This window comes from Puntigrus tetrazona, chromosome 6 (genome assembly GCF_018831695.1).
Source record: "Puntigrus tetrazona isolate hp1 chromosome 6, ASM1883169v1, whole genome shotgun sequence".
NCBI lineage: Eukaryota > Metazoa > Chordata > Actinopteri > Cypriniformes > Cyprinidae > Puntigrus > Puntigrus tetrazona.
This window is the reverse complement of record NC_056704.1, coordinates 26,246,557-26,268,663: the sequence shown is the minus strand read 5'-3', so window position 1 is coordinate 26,268,663 and position 22,107 is coordinate 26,246,557. Positions and strand designations below refer to the sequence as shown.

Sequence of the window (22,107 nt, the reverse complement as noted above, 5' to 3'; positions counted from 1 at the left end):
TAATAGAAAAGGGCCAGTGTGAGAGAGTTTTCAGGCACTTGAGAAATGTAACATTTACCCAGTGCTGTGTTTTAGCTATATTTTACAATTATTGTTTATGGTTAAAAAAAAAGAGTTTTTTATGGCTTGCAAATATACTTTATCATATACTAATATATATATATATATATATATATATATATATATATATATATATATATATATATATATATATATATATATATATATGTATATATATATGTATATATATATATATATATATATATATATATATATATATGTATGTATTCATAATAAAATATTGCATTTAATTTTTAACAATTTATACAATAATATAAATATTATAATAGCATTAGTGTTGCTCAAATAATTATAACAGAATATAAATTCTACAAGTAGTACAATAATAATAATAATAATAATAATAATAATAATAATAGTAACAGTAATTGCCTAATAACATGTAAACAGTATACTAAATTTATCAAAAATAAATTATGTACAGAATATGTTGACAATACAAGCAAAATATCTGCTGGTATATCGTGACCAGACACTATATAAAGGCCGATGATGGGGTCATAAAGCATGACTTGGCACATTTTATAGCCTGCGTGAGTATAAAAGAGCAAGCATTCTAGATTCCCGCACATGCTGGAGGTGTTGTCATTAGCGGTTAGCATCAGTGCTCTCTCACTCTGAAAACCTTTATATTTCCCTTGGTGACCTTTTCTCGGTTGACACGTTTCCTTCAGCAAGCGCCGTCATCCCCGCAAACCATTTATTACCATCTTCCAGATCTTTCATTAAGAGCTGTGTAATCTAAACACGCTCAATCTCGTTTCTTCACTTCCTGCGTATCTGTCAGCATCAGATCGATAGATTACAGGAATCTCCCTCCGCTCGTATTTACGTCAAGGGTTTCTGAGGTCGCAGTCCTTACAATAACAGGGTTTGGCTTAATTACGTTTTTTTAAAGGAAGCGGTGAGTCAGAGAAGGGTCTTGTGGAACAAAAAAAACACTTTTGGGAAAAGCCAAAGAAAACGATGCCATTGTTTGATTCTTCACGTTTTTATGGTGAACTCTTTTGGAGATTTTGTTCTTGCCCAAAAGATGCTGAGTTGGCCACAAAGTGAATTGGCTTCCTTTTTCCTTGAGTAGATTGAATCCCAGCTGCCAGAAGACACTTCACTTAACCGAATCAACCTCTAATGGATGTTTTGTAAGATGACACTAAACCAAAGTAGCCTTCAAATTGAATTGACTGTAGATGACTGCTGCTTGTTTTCTCATTATTACCATTACCATATCTCATAGTTAGGATTATCGATTTCAACGCATCTCTAATTTATAAGTGTGCATGCAAGCATGCATTGACAGCTTTTTTCATGCATCGCTTTCAGGGTATTTTGTCATTAATTTAGTGCTACACAATGTAGTGATATGCAAGCACCATACTTTACTAGCGATGTTCAGAATTAAGACAATATATTCACTTGAGCACACTCCAAACAAACCAAAAATAAGATTAAAATAAATATGCATTAAAAACAATTATGAAAATAAAAAACATTAAAATGTTAATTGAATAAAGATAGTAAAAAAAGTTGTAAAAAAAAAAAAAAAAAAATAACAGTACAGTACTGTAATTAAAAAATGTAACTTAATAGAAATTAGTGCTGTCAAACAATTAGAATATTTATTTTGTAGAAGCACACACACATAATTTTATTGATATCTATAATTTAAAAAAATTTATATTAAATATATTTATATTTCAAATCTTTTAATTGGTCTGTTTTCATTGATATAAAAAGTATATATTTATTTGTATAATTTCATAGAATATTAAAACCACATTCAATTTATATATATATATATATATTAAATTTATTTATTAAATATAAATGATATAATATAAATTATTTACTGTAAATATATTCACAGTATTTACTGTACGTGTGTTTGTATTTACATAATAAATATACACTGAACACACATGCAAAGAAAAGCTTATTTTGGATGTGAATAATAATGTGACAGCACTAATAGAATTGAAACATTTTTGAAGTAATATTTTAACATATAAGTAATATTCATATTTCACAGAACAAAAGGGTCTTTACACAAAAAATCATCTTAGGGGCTGTGTCTTTGCATCTAAGAATGAGCGACTCAGTAGGGTTTTAAAAATGTGTTTTTTCCACTATTTTGCTGTAAAATAAAACCTTCGCCGTACCACTGCTACTATGAACAAAACGTACACCGCTTGCCCCGCCTCCGGGGTCTTCTGATTGGTCCTATGCTTTGGAACTGACATCGATGAGCTGCACTGCGTGTAAAGATTTCAATGCTTTTAACCTGACACAGCGTTTTAAAAATGTGCGATTAGAAGAATTAAAATGCTTGTGTGCTGTATGTGCTTTGTTAGTCTTACATCTTTACGAAACACGCTGATTTGATACACGCGTATGAGGAAAACTGCTTTGACTGCGTTAGACGGCGGTCGTGGATTTGCGAAGTGTTTTCTTTGTTGCCGTCTTGACTCATTCTTCCGCCGATCTTCCTATCCTTGTCATTCAGATGAAGCTGACATTTCACGTTGACATTTCTTTTTCTGTGCTATCATTCAGTGACAAATGACCATGTTGCTCGGCTGATGGTGAAGATAGATGTTGTTACCGGCGTCTTTGGGTTTGCAGTGAAACAGCTGTAATAGAGAGAGCGAATATCTGAAATCAGCGCTCTAAAAGCGATGGACAATTTGTGGCTGTGTTTAGGTTTACTCAGGACTGAATGAAGTTACGATTACATTTATGCGTGCCATTACTTTGGTCTCAGTCGATGTTTCTTAGTGCTTTCTACCCAGCTCAATGTACGTTGAGATGTAGGTGCTAAAAACCCTTAAAGCTCTAAGTGTGAATATGTGCATGTGTGTATTAGAAAAGACAGTCTATTTGTTGTGTGACCATTCACTAATAGGTGGGTGGACATCCATTATCATTTATCTTCAGGTTCTGTCTGAACTCGAAAATGTGCTCTAATACGTTAAAGCTTCTGTCTATATTTGATTCAGTGTTCCCAAAAGTTTAGACCATATAATTAATTAAGGCCGTCAAAAAAATGCATAATACTTGTAAAATACTCATATATTTTTTCCTTAACTTTTTGGAGCGTGCAACTTTTTTCTTTTTTGTGAAAACATTGTTCTTGCTAAACCTTATTTGTTTTTCAAATCTCTTAATTGGTCTGTTTTCATTGATATAAAAAGTATATATTTATTTGTATAATTTTTATAGAATCATTAAACAACATACAATTTATAAGATTACCAGTTTGTTTGTTTTTTTGTAAGAAATATTTTTTTAATCTGTTTTTTGCTGGGTTATTTTATTTATTTGTCATCATTTTTTATTTTATTTTATTCTTTTATTGTCACTGTATCAACTTTGGCAGTCACCGTCATTCCATTTATTGTAAATTAATTCGAAATTAAATTAATTATTTAATTTATTTACTCCTTTTGCTGCCTTTTCAATTCTTGCACATTACTTATTTATTTATTCCATAGTCATTCCGTATTTATTTCCTTATCCTTATGTTTTTTATTTCATTATAAAATCAATTTTTAAATGAATCAATTTTATTTTATATAAATAATTTTTTAGATTTATATATTTGCAATTTCGTTACATTTTATTTTTATAAAATTTTACACTCCAAAGCAGTGCTTTGCTGAAAGTAAATGGTGAAGATGACTTTCGGCGAATAATAAATAAATTTAATTCTGTTCCTCTCACAGAGCTATCATATGGCTTTGAACAGAAATGTTTAAAATGACAGCATGTTTTAGTGCTTCAAGTTTGGAACAAGTGGAGTAAATGATGATAGACGGTTCGTTTTATAAGCTCTCTGTCTCTGTAAGCACGTACAACAAGCCTGAGCTCATTCACGTCTGTGTTTGTATACTCGTGTACATAACGTTCCTGGCCCAAGAAAGCATTTTCTTACCTTCCACGCTCTATCCATCTCTCTTCTGCTGAATCTCATTGTGTTAAGAGCTTTAGGAGCTGCAGGCAGATATACAGCTCTGATCTGCGGACGTTTGATCGCTTCATTCGGGTTTGGCCCAGTTAGCAAGTGTTGTTGCTGCTTAGGGAGGCACTTCTGTCAGAACCGGGCTTTCTTTATCATTCGGCTCCTTAAACATCCACTCTTACCTGCCAGCAGCCGAGCAGCCCATTGCCAGAGAGAGAGTAAGAGCAGATGAGAGTTTGGAAGGATAGTGATTAAAGTCAAGATGAATCCAAACTGAGCCCGTATACTTTCTTAAAGCGACAGTTCATCGCTTACTCATGCAGATGTCTGTTCTTCCTCCTTCCTCACTCAAAATACATTTTTTTATAATAATTTGTCAGAATCAACAATTTAGTGTGAAACAGACTATCAATTTTCTGCTATAAAATCACAGTGAAATGCTGGTAACTCATAAAAGCCTGCTGCGTGTCTGAAAATACCGTTTTGATCTTTATCCATCAGCTTTGATGGAATGTCTTTTCCTTCTAATTTATAATATTATTTGCGTTCTGTTAATAGCTATTTATTTGCTGAATCCCAAACAGCATACTTTTACTATTGCATTCATCACTAAACTGTATTAAAAACACAATTCATTCGTTGTTTCCCTGCACCACACTGTGACAGAAGACCTGACCAAAGAAGTAAAGTGGCATGTTTCCTGGGGAGACTGAACTGGAGTTCTGTAATGCCCCTTTCTTCCCTCCTTCGTCTCCGCTAGTCCCGTCCAGCCTTCCTTCGCCTAGAGCTGTATAGAGCGCCCACTAAAAAGCCCACAGGATACTCACAAATGCCTGCCCTCCCACTCGTTCCTGTCTCCTCCACCGCTGGTTCCTGTCAGCCAAGCTGTTTGCCCTCAGCCCACCATCTATGTGGTAGATTCGCCGCGGTTCTGCCAGTCTCCATCGCCATCACGGCTGGAGGATCCCTCAACTCTGCTCCATGGCCCTTCGACCTGTCGGCTCCAAAATCGGCTCCTAGCTCCCTATTCTCCACAATGGCTCATCAGCCCACCAGTTCCACAGGGCTCCATGGTCACTCTGGCTACAACTTGGTCTGTCTTCGCCTCGGGACTCCTCCAGCTATGCCTCGTCCCTCTGGCGTCTGTCAGGCTCCTCCTTCCCTCCTGCTCCACTGTGGCCTTCTGGATCCCTGCCTCTGCATCTGCTCCGCTTTGGCCCTCCAGATCCTGGGCTTTACTCTGGCTCATTAGCTCTTCATCTCCGCCTCGGCAGCTCCACCAGCTTCCTCCACTATGACTCCTCCTTCTGTCGGCTCCACCGTGGGCTACAATTATGGCTGTAGCTTGGGTCTCACCTGGCTTTTCCTGCTCCTTCCTTTTGAACCACCCCGGACTCTGTTATTCATCCTTCTCCTGGTCCTGCGGCTACCTCCTGAACATCCTCCTGTTTCCCATCCCATACCCTCTCCTTTGTCCACCTCCACCCTCCATCCCGCCCTTTTTTCTGCGGGGTGTGGTCACACCTACCTGGAGGGCAGAGAAAGATGTCACACCCATGGACGTTTTGTGTTTGTGTTCTCCCCTTCAGTTACCAGTTCCATTCAGTTTAATGTTTCTTTGTTGGCTACCCTCCTTGTTGGAAAATTACTAAAAACTTAATTGTGATTTCTCATCTTCCTACGTTGATTCCCTGCACCGCACAGTGACACCATAAACCATTTCGTTCATTCATTTCAATTATGAAAGAAGAAGCAACAGCTGTTTGGTGAATGACGCTGATTCTTTTAGTAAACCAGGTGATCCAGTTCACAATCTAGTTTCTGGAGTTCAACTAGAGGCCAGTGTATAGAGGAAAAAACAGAAAGATTGGAATGCACACTCTGAAGAAATAATATATATATATATATATTTTGAAACACATTATATTGTTAAATGCTAATAGAATAGCTGGGTTCAGTAATTCTTATCAAGTAAATAAGAATGCTCAGTCAGAAACACACACACACACACACACACACACACACATGCAGCATTTCTTTTGGGGCAATTCTCAGGCTGTGTAACACAGATAAGGGTTATTTCTGACCCCGGGCCGTGGTTGCAAATCTCTGACCATTAGGCAAGAGCAGATAAAACTGTTATAGGGTTTGTGTGACACTGCTGAAATTCCCCTGTAATTTTCTCCATCAGTTTCCCGAACACTGAATGTTAAAACACCTCATGACTGCAGATGTGCTCTAGTAGATATTACGCTTTTTATGAAATGTCACAGAGTCTGTAAAACCAGTATATGAATATAGAGCGGTAATATAGTCGGTTTTCAAATCGCTCACTGGAATAATTTAAATATAAGACCCAATGAAATGACTTGGTGAACACAGTTTTATTTAATGTGTTGACATATTACCTTGTAAAAAAAGAAGACGTGCATCGGATGGCCTTAAAGCTAATAGACATGCGCTGAAAGCAATGCAGCTTCAGTTTTGATTTCACTGAAATCTTTAACGTTGTAATTTGGAGGCCTTTAAGACTAAAAAATAAATATAAAAAATAAAACACATGGGAAGTTCATAAAAAGCGTAAGCTTGATAGCTCCTGAGACATACAAGTTCACAGTAAAAATAAAATCTGTTTTATTAATTGTCAATTATCACCCCAAATGTTTAATTCATTTAATTTTTGTCGCTTTGTTAACTCTCGGACTGCTGGGAAAAAACAAGCACTGTCATTTAATTAATCTTTTTTTAATTATAGTGTCCTTGTAAAACCACTGGACAGCTTGTAACAAATGAGCGCTGCTATTCTATTCTATTCTATTCTATTCTATTCTATTCTAGTCTAGTCTAGTCTAGTCTAGTCTAGTTTAGTTTAGTAAAACTTTTGTCAATTTTTTGTCACTATAGGAACTCCTGGACAGCTGGAAAAAAACAAGCACTGCCATTTAATTTGATTGTTTTTAATTTGATTATAGTTGCCTTGTCAATTCCTGGACAGCTGGAAACAAATGAGCACTGTCATTTCATTTAATTTTTATTCTATTTTTTTCATTAGTGACAAATGTATTTAAAATGAATCTTTTTATTTTTATTTTATTTTATTTTATTTCATTCAGAAAGCTTTTTGGTTTAGTTTTGTTGCACACTCTATATAGAGCCATTAGTATGCAAATCGGGATTTTTGCCATTATAGGACTGTAATTATTGCACATGCATTGCTGTTAATCAGCGCTCTGTGTTTCTAACAGGATGATGCACTGGGCAGGTCGCATTGAGAAGGAACTGGAGAAGGTGCTGCAGCTTGTCACCGGAGTTCAGCAAATGAAAGGAGTAAGTTTAACCTCTTTACCTTGTTTTACACCATACTGCTGTGCTAGATGGAAAAAATATTGTGTAGTTTCAGAGCTTTAGGGCAAAGGCGCCTCTCTTCAGTATCAGCGTGGAAGCGACCGTAATATTCACACTGTATTATTTACCTTTGTTGTGGTGCCTTAGGAGGAAGCTTTAACTTGTTTCTGATGTTATGATAACAGTGGTTGCATAAGATGATTACAGTAATAGCAATGTTTTTTGTGGTCGTTTCGTATTGACATTTCATAACAATCATTTTCTGTTGACAGCGGTCACACAGTCTTAGGCACTAAGCAATCATTTCACAGTCTGAAATACTATATATGTTGTATTGCATACAATATTTCACCTGTGTGTTTAACTTTTTAACTGAATATTCTGTATTATTTGTGTAATTGTGAATTAGTTATAGATATATAAGTATATTATATATAAGTATAATATAATTATAAGTATAATTATATATAAGTAGGCCAGGAAAATACATGAAAAATGCGGGCTAATAATACATGTAAAATCGACAAATAAATAATAGAAAAATGTGGTTGTGAAAAAGTGAAAAATCATTGTCTGATAATAATAATTATAATCATAATACTCTATATTATAAAAAGAATAATAATTGTGTAATCCGAGACAGTGATAATGCCTTAAACAAATAAATGTCTGAAATAAATAAAAAATAGTATGAAATATTGATGAAATATAATAAACACACACACACAAACACACACATTTAGAAATATTTTGGACTCAAACCAGTGTATATTATTTGAAATATAAATACTGTTGCGTATATGTACCATTTTAAATGCATATTTAAATATTAATAAATTATTTCCAGTAAATTGTATCTCAGGGTATTTCCATTTTCAAGCGCTGGCAGTTTTTGTTTGTTAGCATTAAATATATTCTGCTTGCGTACACAGCAGAGTAACCGATAGGGAGGCTAAACATTCAGTTATTTGCGAGGGCAAAATGTATTTTAATTTTTCCATCTGTATATGTGTGTGTGTGTCTTTTAGAAAATCAGTTCGGGACACCGAATGCATGCAAGTCTGTGTTTGCACTCTCAGTAGCTGGAGGTTGCTGAGTCTGTGGTCTGAGTGTGTGTGTGTGTGTGTGTGTGTGTGTGTGTGCAGTGAGTCTGTGAAAGCGCATTTATCTCCGGCCCAAACAGGAGTCGTCACAGGGAGTGCTAAATGGCCCAGCATGTGCAGAAAAAGCCATTTTCTAAATGGATGCCTCTCCCTATATGTGCATCTGATAGAAATCTTCCCTGGGCTACGGCGGCCCGCTAACAAGATTGCTTTCCTTCGACACTCTCTCTTTCTTCTTCATGCCCAGTTTATTCTGATATTCTTTTCCCTCCCTTTCTGGAAAAAAAGGCTCGCAAATGAATTCTAAGCATTTTTTTGCTTCTCAAAGTTATTTTGGAGAAAGCAAATAGAACGGACCTGCCGCATTCAGCGCGCAACAATCTCGAATACATTTCGCTTGAAAAGCTGCAGGCAGGTGAGTTGGAAATATTTTGGAGGGAGAGAAACGGAGAAAGAATGAATCAGAAAGATCGCTATCTAACACAAGCTCGATGCAAATACTTTTTTGCAAATACAATTCAGATAGCAGATGTTATTCAGAGGATAGATTCAGTAAACATGATCAGTATTAGCTGATATCTTCCAAATGTGAACTTCTGAGTATAATTTTTCACGAGTAATTATTTAGTAGTGTGTCCAAATATACTGTCGTGTCTTTTAAAGTTAAAAACTTTTTTGTAGTTTTACATTGAATTTACAGATTTTTTTAATGTATTATTTATATTTATATTGTATTATATTTGCATTAAATATATGCATTATCTATTTAATATTGTGCTTTTTCTGGGAGCTTTTTCCTTCATAAAGTCTATTAAAGTCTATTAAAAAAAGATGTTTGATCTTATGGCACATGCGATCATGTATTATTATAAACCATGCAATTTTTATTGTAAAGTGAATAACTACTACTACTACTACTAAATACTCTTGGAAACAATAAAATTTTTTGCAATTCGGAAATTTCCCAAATGACCCCTGGCTATTCGAGAGGGAAATCTGGATAGAGAAGGACTGGTGTAAAGTATAGCATTCAGGTCGATTTGGTGTTTTTGAATGTTTTGGCTCAGTGTATACGCTACCACACGAAGCGCAAACATTTTTGCTGCGTCTGTGCTCGGAAGCTAACATTTTCCAACTAAATAATTTAGATTAAAAAGATTCAGCTGACAAAAAGAGTTTGGGAACCCCTGAGATACGCGAGCATCCTTTCAGTTGCATTATTTCCATCCTGATTTACTTTGCTTCTGGAAATTAAATAGAACGGACGTTATAAGCGCTGCTCCTTTTCTTTCTCCCTCTCTTTCTATTTCCGTCTCTCTCTCCGTGTCTTTAGTCAGTGATGTTAGATAAGCAGTCATACAGCTTTACTCCCACACACACACTCCCTAACAAACTACACTTAGTTCAGTAGCGCGGCTATAAATAGCACACACTCGCGTGGCCGTTTCTGGGCTCCTCTTCAAGGTTATGACAGCTCATGTCGGGCCAGTCATCTGCATATTTTATGCCTTGTCCTAAGTTTATCTCTTTCTTGTTTAATTCTTTTTTTCCCCCTCTCTCTCTGAAGCCAGCTGTGTGTGTGTGTGTGTGTGTGTGTGTGTGTGTGTGTGTGTGTGTGTTGGGCGTTTGGACACCTGGATTGTTGCGCGTTTGGTGTATGAGACAAAAATAGACACCGAGTCAAGCAAAGGTTTAAAAAGTGCTGCAGAATGCATGCTATTCTCTGATTCAGGTAGAAGTATGAACTAGATTTGCTCGTCCTGAAGTAAAAATACCACAGCTCTGCAAGAAGCACAGCGTTAAACATACAGTAGTTGCTGTACTGAACGTGTTGCATCACAACACGACCGAACTAATTCGCATGTTAATCATCAAAGCTGATAATTTGATGATCTATTTTTGGCGTGCTGCACAATAGGGGTGCAGAAGATCGTAGTTGATCTGCGATCCGTACGGACCAGTCCCTATGGTTCGGCACGCACGTGATTTGCGGATTAACCGTTAAGTTCAATCACCATAGAGTTAAATTATCATTTGAATGTGTGTTGTCTTGCCAGTTTACACATTCAAGCAATTTCAGAGCATTCAGATTAAGTCGTCGTCACTCAGCCGCCGTGCACCGAGAGAGAGATTCAGACTCTGCGTTTCAGTGCTTCAGTGGATAGATTCATACGCACAAAGTTATGTGAAAATACCTGTTTTGGCAAGCGTTCTGTTCATGTCTTGACTTAAGTTAACCTACACAACTAAGACAGAAACCGAATGTGTGTCAGTTTTAGATGCGTGCATTCAGTCTTAAAGAGACAGCAGCCTAGAAATACATGGTCTGCTAATCAAACAACACCATATCTTTAATAAAGATGAATCTGTATTTAAGTGTTATTGTGTTGTTTTACACTTACATTTTACATGGAGTATAGAAATCCTTAAAGGGAGTTTATTAGTTTTAAATGAAAAGCAAACTTTTTTTATGATCCAAAAATAATTTGATCCGTGACCTTAAAACGCATAGTATGACACGAGCGAGTTTTGTTATCCATTGCACCACTACTGCACAACTTTACTAACATACTGTATACCATCAATTCACTCAGTTGACATTTTGTTAATAACTAACTAACAATAATCATATTTATAAACACTTGTATTGTAACAATAAAATAATTCAACAAAAAGACATGAAATTTGTTGAAATTAAAGTATCAAACACCAGCAATGTAAGTGTTTTATCATATGTCTTATTTTAGTGACTATTAGCTTAATGTTTTTATATTATTTTTAATATAAAAAAATCTATTTTATAATTTTTTAAATTAAACTAACTAAAAAAATGGCTCTGAGCTAGCTGAAATCAAATACTTTTTTTGTTTAGTTTTTTTTACAAATAGAAAAAGGGTTTTATTACAGATGTTTATTTAAAAAAATGTTTTTATCCTTTTGGTTTTAATTAGCTATACTAACCCTGATACAAACAGACTTAAAACAAGGTCAATTCACTTGACAAGCAAAACCTGTTTATTAGAGTTTTAACTTACTGTTTTAAGCACAATCTATTCAGATTTATTCAGTGATTATATGTAGACTTTTTATTTTAGCATAAATACCTAGTAAAATATAAATATATATATAAAATATAAAAAAAATATATATATATATATTTTACCCAAAACATTTTGATGAATATCGATAGGTACTTGTTTGCATTATACTGTATATAAAATATGCATAAAAATATGTTTCAGCATGTCACTAGTATGTCAACATCATGATTGCAATGTGCAACTGGTTACAACTGTTAAATCTGTGTTTTTAATTGATGTAAAAAAAAAAAGCTTGCGTGTTGTCTGTTCATGCAAGATGCATTCTTAGATGCAATAAATGTGCATTTAGATGAATTTTTTCAGCATTAGCACAGCATTAAGATAACAGTGTGAGTGGTGAAGTGGTTAATCAAATCAAGTCACCTTTACTTATATAGCACTTTCTACAATACATTGTTTCAAAGCAGCAGATTGATGATAAGAATTACAGTAGTTATATGCCAAAGGATAAATATTAATGTAAAAGGTTTAAGTCAAGCTCTGTGAGACAGTATATGATGTCACTCTTTTTCTGTGTCCTGCAGCCAGAAGCTAGTGTTTTGAATGACTTAATTATGATGAAGTCAGGAATCATATTGGAGTAATGTGAACTGTTGAGAGCGACGCTATAAAGCTGCCCTCTGTGACCTTTGATCTCTGCCTGCTTTCTGCTGGAGACCATGCATAATTCAAACTGACGGGTCACAGCTAATAATACTGGAACTGCTACTGATGCCCCCTAAAGAAATACAGCACAAGCCACGAGTCTTCAGACAGGATGATTTGTTTTATCACATGTTATGCAATGAATTCTATTTCATCTCTTTGAAATCGCACTATACTGAAACTATATGTATCAGGATTTATTAAAGGAGTAGTTCACCCAAAAATGAACATTTTCCCTATACTCTAAAATGTAAGCAGGTTTGTTTCTTCATGGCAATTGATTCGGGGGAAAAATGTAACGCTACATCACTTGCTCGCTATTGTAGGCTTGGATGAAATATTGGACGATGTTTTATCAGCTGTTCTGACGGCACCCATCCACTGCAAAGCATCCGCCGTTGAGCGAAATTAGAGTGGGTTGTTTCTATGCTAATGTCAAATTCAAATCTTGTATGTGCTTCACATGACAGGCATTATTTATGTTCTTTTAGCCATTAACCAAGATCCCAGGCCTCCAGCTCATTACCCATAATGCAGCTGAATTTCAAGGCTGTAGCATCTACAACATCAGCCCACATAGTGTCTGAGGTTCTGTAAACACAAGCACAAACTTGTGAGAGAGACTTGATTCTAGTAGCTTGAAGCTACAACATCAACATAGATTTGATTAGCATGCCAATCCACCTGCCGATACAGATTTAATATGATTGCCACTTTATCTTATGGCTCAGATGTTTCTCCTGAGAGAAGACTGCAAGTAGATTTAATAATTATGTACTGGATTGTGTTATTATTTCTCTCAAAGCGTTTAGAAGAAACATCCAAGAATTTACAGAAAGAGGAACTTTTCGTTTAGCAGTTAGCAGCATTTTCCTCTGGACAGGCTGCATTTCTGAAGCTATACAATGCAGGTGTGTGCGCGTGTGTGTGTGTGTTTGTGTGTGTGTGTGTGGGCGGTTTGTTCTCAGTGGTCTTTATAATCATAGCTTCAGGCTTCAGCTGACAGCAGCACTTTGAAATCATCTTTTATACATGAATTGTTCACACACACACACATTCTCACGCACACATGATTCTGGACGTTGGCGTTTCATCAGGGACTGCAGATACGATCGCTGATCTGTGGTTTGGTTTAATTAAGTTTCTGGTTTAATTGCACTGAAGTCAACATGAAATTAAATTTGACCGAATCATTTCAATATTGGTAGTTATATTAAATTATAATAATATTTCACAATTTTGGTGTTTTTGCTTTATTTTTAGCATGTAAATACAACCTTGGTGAGCGAAGGAGACGTTCTTCAAAAGCTGTAAACATTTTTTTTATATTAATGGTAGTTAAAACATACTTCTCATTGGTTAAACACAACATTTTTGGAGGAGTAAACTGAACGCCCTTTCGTATTGACTTTTAAGCAGAGAAAAACACTGCATCCTGGTAATAGAAATAATAGAATTAATATCAGCTGAGGTAACACGAACCCAAAAACTATTAGGAGATTTGTCTTACACTAAACTATCAGTGTTCTGTTTTCTCTCGCAGCCTGAAGCCAAAAAGAAAATAAAATCAAATGTGCCAAGAGCACTTTTCTATCTTTCAGTGATGAAACCCTAAAGCAAACCCAGTGAACCAGGTTCACCCATCAGATTTTATGTCTATCAATATGCGTAGCGTGTCTTTAAAAGTAGGCTTTGCAGGGATTTTCTCTTGGCTTTTATGTATTTGTACCTTTTAATATTGTCGTAAAGGTATAAAAGTTCTTCGTTTACCTACCCATGTCAGATTTGGTTTTTCACTGAACTAGTTGACATCGGTATTCAGATCATTGCCCATGGGAATGCAACATCACAAATGAGATCTCTTTAATATCTCATTTGTTTTGCCTAGACGGCAATGAGATTACATAGAGAGCAAATGGAGATTAAATCTCCCGTTTTAAAATGTTCCTCCTGAGACTCTAGTAATCTCAGAGTGTGTCCTCTTCAGAAGAAAACAACTGATTCGAAAACCAACTCAAACGTTTCCTTTTAAAAAGGAAGAGTCATCTCCATGAAAATGAACATTCATTCACCTTCAGGTCATCCAACATTTATACGCGTTCGTGTCTTCATCAGAAACAATTCGGAGGAATTTAGCATTGAATTGCAACTCGCTCAGCTCTTGGTCTTCTTCAGAACGAGAGATAAAAGGGCTAAATAAAAACATGATAATAATCCACACCACTCCAGTACATCAGTTAACGTTTTGTGAAGCCAGAAGCTGCATGCCTATAAGAAACATTCACCATTAAGATGTTAAACCATTGTTTCATGCTCTATCGAGTCCTCTATTCATAATATTGCTTACTCCGCAACAGTTTTTTTACTCGTGCACTGCGTGGTCTTCAGCAAACAGCATTTTGCTTGCGAGCACAAATGTTATATTGCACAGAGGTGTCTTTGGCCTGGGCTGAAGAGATACAGGAAGACACAATCCTCTGCATTTCCTTAAGTGAAGACAATATTGCGAATTGGCTGAAAATCCGATTATTGTGTTTTCAGCGCGTCTTCCTCACAGACCGAAGCGTTGGTGTTTCTTTCACGCAGCAGCATTATATTGATGTTCTTCAATCATGTTAATTCGTTCTCCGCAAATTTCAGCAGTTAATTCACTTTGAGCGGCTCATGTACAGGCTCCGTTCCAACTTTTTGTAGATGGTGTATTATTATTTAGCTTTTACCTTTGATCCTTCATGAAATGTAACATTTGATCTTTTAAAATATATTAGAATGTGTAGAATCTCCAAGAGTGATGATGTCATGAATAGCACTTGCCTTTTATGCCACCATTGGTCAAATTTCTTTGAATACTTTTACATTCACACTTTCTTGTATCTAAGTTATGCGAAAACTTTTTTTTTTTTGCTGCCTTACAAGAACTTTTTTGCCCACTTGGCAAGTCTGTCCCTATCTTAGTACGGCTATTTTTGTACATTCTATAGATATAGTTGAGGGGGACGCTAGTGGCTCTTTCGTTTATTTATTTATTTATTTTAGCTGTAAAATGATATCTGACGGAGAGATTGTGTGCATGATGTGTGTTTGTATGAGGTCTGTGTGATGCGAGAGGATTTGCACATTCTGTCTTTTAGCGTCAGTTTCCTTGCAGAGGAAAGATTAAGGTTGTATCACTGTTCCGTCTGTCGTTTAAATACATTTTCTTTCCCCTTGATTCCTTGCACAATGGGATCAAAAGACATGTATTCTGGCTGTTTGTACTGTATGTAATGTAGAATGATGATTTCCACTGTTCGCTCATCCTTCACCAACCCCCTACTGGAGATGTCATCAGTCCTGTATCTTATCTCCTCCTCCTCAGAACACACACACACACACACACACACACACACACACACACACACACACACACACACACACACACACACACACACGCATGCGCACTGGAAACAATCATACAGCAGTAACTGTGGTGGTTACAAACCTCACTACTAAATGAATGTGTTATTATTTATATAGCTAGTTATAATCAATTTGACAGTTCTAACTTTAGCTTAGCTCCTTTTTAAAATGATAATAATACATTTAAATTTATGCACATAAAATAATGTAAGCTTTATCATATTTTGTATATTAGTATATTTACATTAATATGAAAAAGTATTTATAGCATTTTTGTTATATTACATTACATTATATTATAGATTTAAAAAATCATATTGTATATTATGATAAATATTATGATCAATTCAGACTCAAATCTAAAATTACTTTGCTGTAATCCTTTTTAATATGATAATAACAATAATATTCAGGAAAATACATAATAATGCTGTCAAACTATTAATTGCATTTACACAGTATATGCGTATATGCTTTGTATATTAAATATGTATATATAAATACAAACACATGCATGCATATATTAAAAAAACATTTTATATTATATATTCAATGTATTTATATATATAATAATAAAATATAATTGTGTAAACAATTTTTGGGGATGAATCATTTGACAGCACTATAATATATGCATAAAAACATACTGACATTAATATATAATGTTTTTTATAAATGTATTTTTATGTAAGATATGGTAAATATTACATTTTGAATATAATAATAATAATAATAATAATAATAATAATAATAATATTTGTAGTAGTAATACTATATTTACTATAAATGTTATATTATAATATTTAATGTTATATATATAATATATATATATATATATATATATATATATATATATATATATATATATATATATATATTAAAGTGTTTTTAACATAATTTCAGGAAGTTTTCATACTCGTTTAGAGCGCTTTAGAGAGGTTTGCATCTGCTGAACCACGAGCAGAGGCAGGCAAGTTGCCGATCTGACTGAAAGGACACAGCAGCTCGCAGGGAACGCTGGGAAATGTGCGATCGGATGCGTTCAGCTGAATTCAGATCAGCGCTCCACTTCCTATTGTGTTGGCTTCTTCTCGTGGATTCTTCGAACGCCCTCTCGATCCATTGTTATGCTTCTAAAGCCGAACGCTTATCCATCCTTCCCTCTGAAGCACCAGCCCACACCTCTCCTTTCTTGCTTTCTCCCTCGTATTTGTTTATTCACTCTGTCTCCTCTTGTTTCTCCATCGGATCGGTTCAGATACACTCCTCGTGGTCTGTCTTTCTCTCTGCAGCATGCACACACTCTTGGAGCCGGCTTTGGTTCTGATCTGCGCCTCTGGCCCTTCTCCCAGGGTTCGTTGTTTGATGGGATTTGTGCTTTGGCATTACAATTGCAACATCTCTCTATCGCACACACACATATAGACTTCCTGCAGTACGCACAATACAAATGACCGCGTTTTGAAACTCTGTCTATGTGTGCCGGCTTATAAAAGCTAAATCAGACAGTTGCATGCACTTTCATTACTGTCAGATGCAGAGCAGCACACGCATGCAACAAAGAATCGCTCGTGCTGTCGTATGAGTGCAGATGCATAAATGAAAGCGAGAGGAATTAGAATAAAGGTTATCTGCGTTCGCCTCTTCTCCTGGAGCTTTTACTATGACCTGGTTTCCCGTCAGACTTGATGTAAGCTGAATTTGAGAAGTCTGTATGTCTGTGCCATTGAGCGTGCAGTGCTGCGCGTTATATGTAAGCGTACAGTATGTTTTGTGTCTCTTCGGTGACCTTTCCCGGAAACATATTTGTGAGATTGATGTTTAAAGAGTGTGTGGGTGGGTTTACTTGGCTCTACTCCGGGAGACGCGGGTTTCCAAATTTTAACGAAAATCTAATAAATCCTCGTTTTGGGTACGTCACTAAAAGTAAAACATTTGTTTGTTTGTTTATTTATTTATGAAAATATACAAAGCTGATTATAATTTCAACAAATCTCATAAGTAATATATTAAGTGGATAAAAACTAAATCTCCTTAATATTTTTATTGTAATGCAGAAATTAAAATAATTCCCTTAGGATTTGATGATTAGTTTTAAATATTAAAAGTGGCATGAAATAAATTCAGTACAAAAAATACTACATTGAGTGTGTAGTTGCAGGTTTACTTAAATGTACACATTTGAAATAGAATTTAGAATTGTTTTTACATTTTTTAAAAATATATTAATTAATGAGTTTTAAATTTATTTTATGTAAATATGTATTTGTCTTTAAATACATTATATATATAATTGTATATTGTTATTCTATAACAAAATATGACTCAAACCTGATAGTCAGTAGCTATAGCAATAATAGTAATGACGATGATGATAATGATAATAACAATAATATTTATTTCAATATATATTTAAATTGTATCAGAATGTGCTTTATTATATTATTAGCAGTTTTTAATTTGTGAAATTCTTTGTGAGATTCACTCAGGTGACTGTAGAGGAATGTGTAAAGTGCATGTACAGCGGTATTTAATTGCTCTTGACACGGAGAGAACCGTATAGCGTGTGTGTGTGTGTGTGTGTATGGCGGTGGCCAACACTAGCAGCTCATTTCACACACAGCTGAGACTTCAAAGGCAGCCCACATTAACCCTGTGTGGCGGAACCCCGCGTGAAACCGCATTTCCCGTCTCGCCTTGCTCTCCGTCGTCTCCCTTCACACCCGCATTCATATTGAAATGACCCGATGTGTGCCTCGTCTGTCCAAGATAAAACTTCAAACGGGCTCCGCGCGTGTCATCCGTGGTCAGGTGCGTGTAAAGTCAGCTCCTCGTCTCTGGTGCGGCGTGAAGAGGACGATCTGAACGGTTCTGCAATCAGCGTTGATGATACCGAGAAACTCTTTCCGTCTGCGTTCCAAAACATGTATCCACTTAATCACGTGACATCGATTTAGAGCAAAACAAAGGTGATGCCAATGCAAAACCAGAATCAGTGCTTGTTTCTGACCTTTTTGCATGGCATGAATCGAAAATCAGCCCCTGTTGGCCAAACTCTGCAACCTTTCAAAATCAGGCTGTAGAGGTCTACCAGTTCATTTAACTGAGAGTTAAGTAATTGTCCCGATGATGACTGTGTGACAATTAGGCTGATTATGATGATGGTAGTCAAGATGTTGATAGTCTTAGCGACGACACCAGAAAGCTAATGATGGTCACATAACTGTGTGCTAATGGCGATGATAATGATAAAACTTTGCAATGTGAGATGATGCTTACGACGGCCTAATTATGACGATGCACGTGTAGTCTAGATGTTTAACCGTCCTAAAGTTGTCTCCAACTAAATGCCTTTCGAAACATTTGATGCCGTGCAGCTCGCAGACTTTGCCAAAGGCCACGATTAGTTCTTCTGTAAAGTGTTTGTTGTTGTGCATAATTTATTTTGTTGTTTTTTTAATTTATTGCAAAAATAATTTTGTATATTAACATGTTGTATATCAAATAATAATAACTAAAGCTAATAATAACTAAAGTAAACGTAGTAAAACCAGCCCTATATATTTATTTGTCATTAAACTAATTTTTTATTTAAGTTTTACCAGTATTTCTGCTATTTTATTTTAGAAATAATTTTGTATTTTAGTTTAAAAATTAAATAAATAAAATCAAATAATGTAATAACTAATGTAAAAAAAACAACAACATATTTTTTACATCATTAAAATAAGATATACAAAATTTTATGTCAATGTGCCGTTATTTGATGTTAGAAATTAATTAAGATTAAATAATATTATACATGCATACAATTACTAGATTTAAATTATTGTGTGAGGTTAAAGAGACTGCGAAGTGAGAGATATAGTGGCCATTCTGAAATAATATTTAACCGAAGCAGTATGTTGAAGTAAAATATCCCATCCATCATCTCCGCTCTGCATTTTCTCTCACAGATACAGTCTGTTTTGTGACTGGATTGATCTCAGCGGATTTGTCATTTCTACAGTATAAACTCTGACTGTGTTTAGGGCTGTACTGCAGGGCTTTGGCTCTTGATGAATTATGAATCTCTAGCTGGACTGGTCTGTTATGGCAGGGATAATGTTATTTGTGTGTGTGCGCGTAGCTGGACCGGTCTCAGGCAGGGATAAAGCCGCTTGTATTGGGTAGGATTTGCCCCAGAAAGCAGATGATAAAAACGATGGGCAAATCTCTGATTGAGCTGTATAATAGAGTTTGTGTGTCTGGAAGCATGTGTGTTTGTGTCACTGGGAATAATTAGTAATTTGTCATTTAACATGTTTCTATGCTCACAGCAACCTGCAGTGCAACTTTGAACAGGTTTGGAGCAACACGAGGTTAAATGCACAATCATCAGAACAGAGGCTTCACCACAAATCTGCTGCGTCTGTGACGTTACGTGGATTACCAGAAATTAATTTCAACCTGAGTTTGTAGAAATATTGCGTTTGGACAAATGCAATTTCTGTGGATGTCTGTGGGGAGAGACACTGCGCGGGGATTAACGTGAAATATATTTCAAACGTATAGCAACAACCTCATATGCCACAAATGCAGTGGAATATTAACTTGGAACTTGCAATATTACATGCAATATTATAAAAACCTCACTGATTCCATGAAGCTCACAAACTTGGAAATTGTGAAAGTGCTTATGAGGTACAAGTGCTTTTTAATTTAATTTAATTTAATTTAATTTAATTTAATTTAATTTAATTTAATTTAATTTAATTTAATTTTTTAATTTTATTTGAAAAATCTAAATACAACAACCAGGTTTTTAACTAACAAAGTTTTGAGTATCATGAATCTTTTAAACAATTTAAAGGATTGTGAATATTTCTTGTATTATTTGTATAATTCTTGTGTAATTGTATTATACATCAATTAGTGCTTCTGTTGAAGTGCATAACATTTAATAAGTAATTTATATTAAATTGAATTTAAAATTGTTGTTTTCTTTATTTAATTTCTCAAATGTATATTGTTAAATAATGTAATAAATAGTAATAAAACAAAAAATTTGTGAAACCCAGAATTTATTAATTTTATGTTAAATTTAGGCCATCAAATTAGTAGACCTAGAACATTATCCACCAAAAAGAATGTTTTAGAAACCTCATACAATGCACAAAAATGATATAAGATATGAAAATGCAATCATTTGCAGTCATTTGCATGTTTCAGAAGGTCCATAGACTTCCATTCTAACTGCGTTAATGTAAACTATGCGGCAAAATATGTTTTCTTTGCTAAGTGACAGCAAATTATAGAGTTCTTTTAACCAGGAAAATCTTTTTTGCTATTCTTCTATTATAATTTTTTGGAGTGTCTACACATCTGACAGAGCTCTCTACACAGCCACTGTGAAGCTTATGTGAAGCTTTAAAGCGACTATATCCTGCATGCGTGCTCCGTCTGTGTTAACCAGTGAGACGTTACTCCTCTAATTAACAGCTTTTAGTCATGGCTTCCTGAATGACCCCATTTAGCACGGTCTTGTGAAGTGTTACAACGACCGCCGCGTGAGTTCTTCATCATATGGTTAAAGCAAACACTAGCAGCGTGGATGCGTTTTACTCATTATAGTGTCATGTAATGGGTTCATGTAGTATGTAGGATGACCGATGGACAGTAACTTATTAAGTTACATTAATCCAATATTACACAAGACAGAAATTCACGTGAAAGCAGCAAACTTTGCCAAATGCAGCATTTTTATAAAATGCGAAAATAAATAACATGAAATATAATACCAGCATTTATGTATGTCAATAAAATAAGTTCACTCCAAAAATGACTAAAAATAGAAACTTTAATAAATGCATATTTTTGCTCAAAAATAATGTAATATTTAAAAATACAATATCAGTGTGTTTGAATATCATAAATTTGTCTCAAACTAAATGTCTTGAATATTCTTCAAAATCATATTATCAAACTTATGGATGTGTTCGATGAAGATTTTATTTTGTATTATTTATAAATCCTTTAGAAGTTAAATATTGTTAAGTGACGTAATTATTAATTCATTTATTTTTAATATTAGGTAATTATTTAAATAATAAAAACATGCCGTAAAACCCTACATAATTTTGGGGATCTACAGTATATGATTTTTTTCCATGGCAATGATACAAAACCAAATTTATTGGTTGATCATCACAACCAAATTTTGTCATTTTAAACGCCGTTCGGTTAGCTTATAACACATTGCACCGTATTTTAGTTTACTCCTCAGATTTTCCACTAAATTCATGCAGAAAGGGTGACAGAAATGTCCAAATTAAACTCAACAGCATCATGTTTTGTGGCAGACGTACAGTATGAGACTCTGCTTCATTTACAGTAAGTGCTCATCATCATCATTGCAGTTTTTTTCTTTGTCTTAAGTGCTAGTTCCTGGTTATGCATCCTCTAAGAGCTTTTCCTCTCTTGCCTTTACATTCCT

General features: G+C 35.0%; 1 protein-coding gene across 2 annotated transcripts in view; it reads left to right on the top strand.

Moving 5' to 3' along the window:
* The window catches only part of cacna2d2a (calcium channel, voltage-dependent, alpha 2/delta subunit 2a), a 177,953-nt gene that overhangs the window by 4,738 nt on the left and 151,108 nt on the right, over positions 1 to 22,107 (top strand). For both annotated transcript variants that reach the window (XM_043241387.1, XM_043241386.1), the window contains exon 2: positions 7,285 to 7,366. In XM_043241387.1, the coding sequence (XP_043097322.1) occupies positions 7,285 to 7,366 (82 nt within the window). The remainder of the gene's footprint in view (positions 1 to 7,284; positions 7,367 to 22,107) is intronic.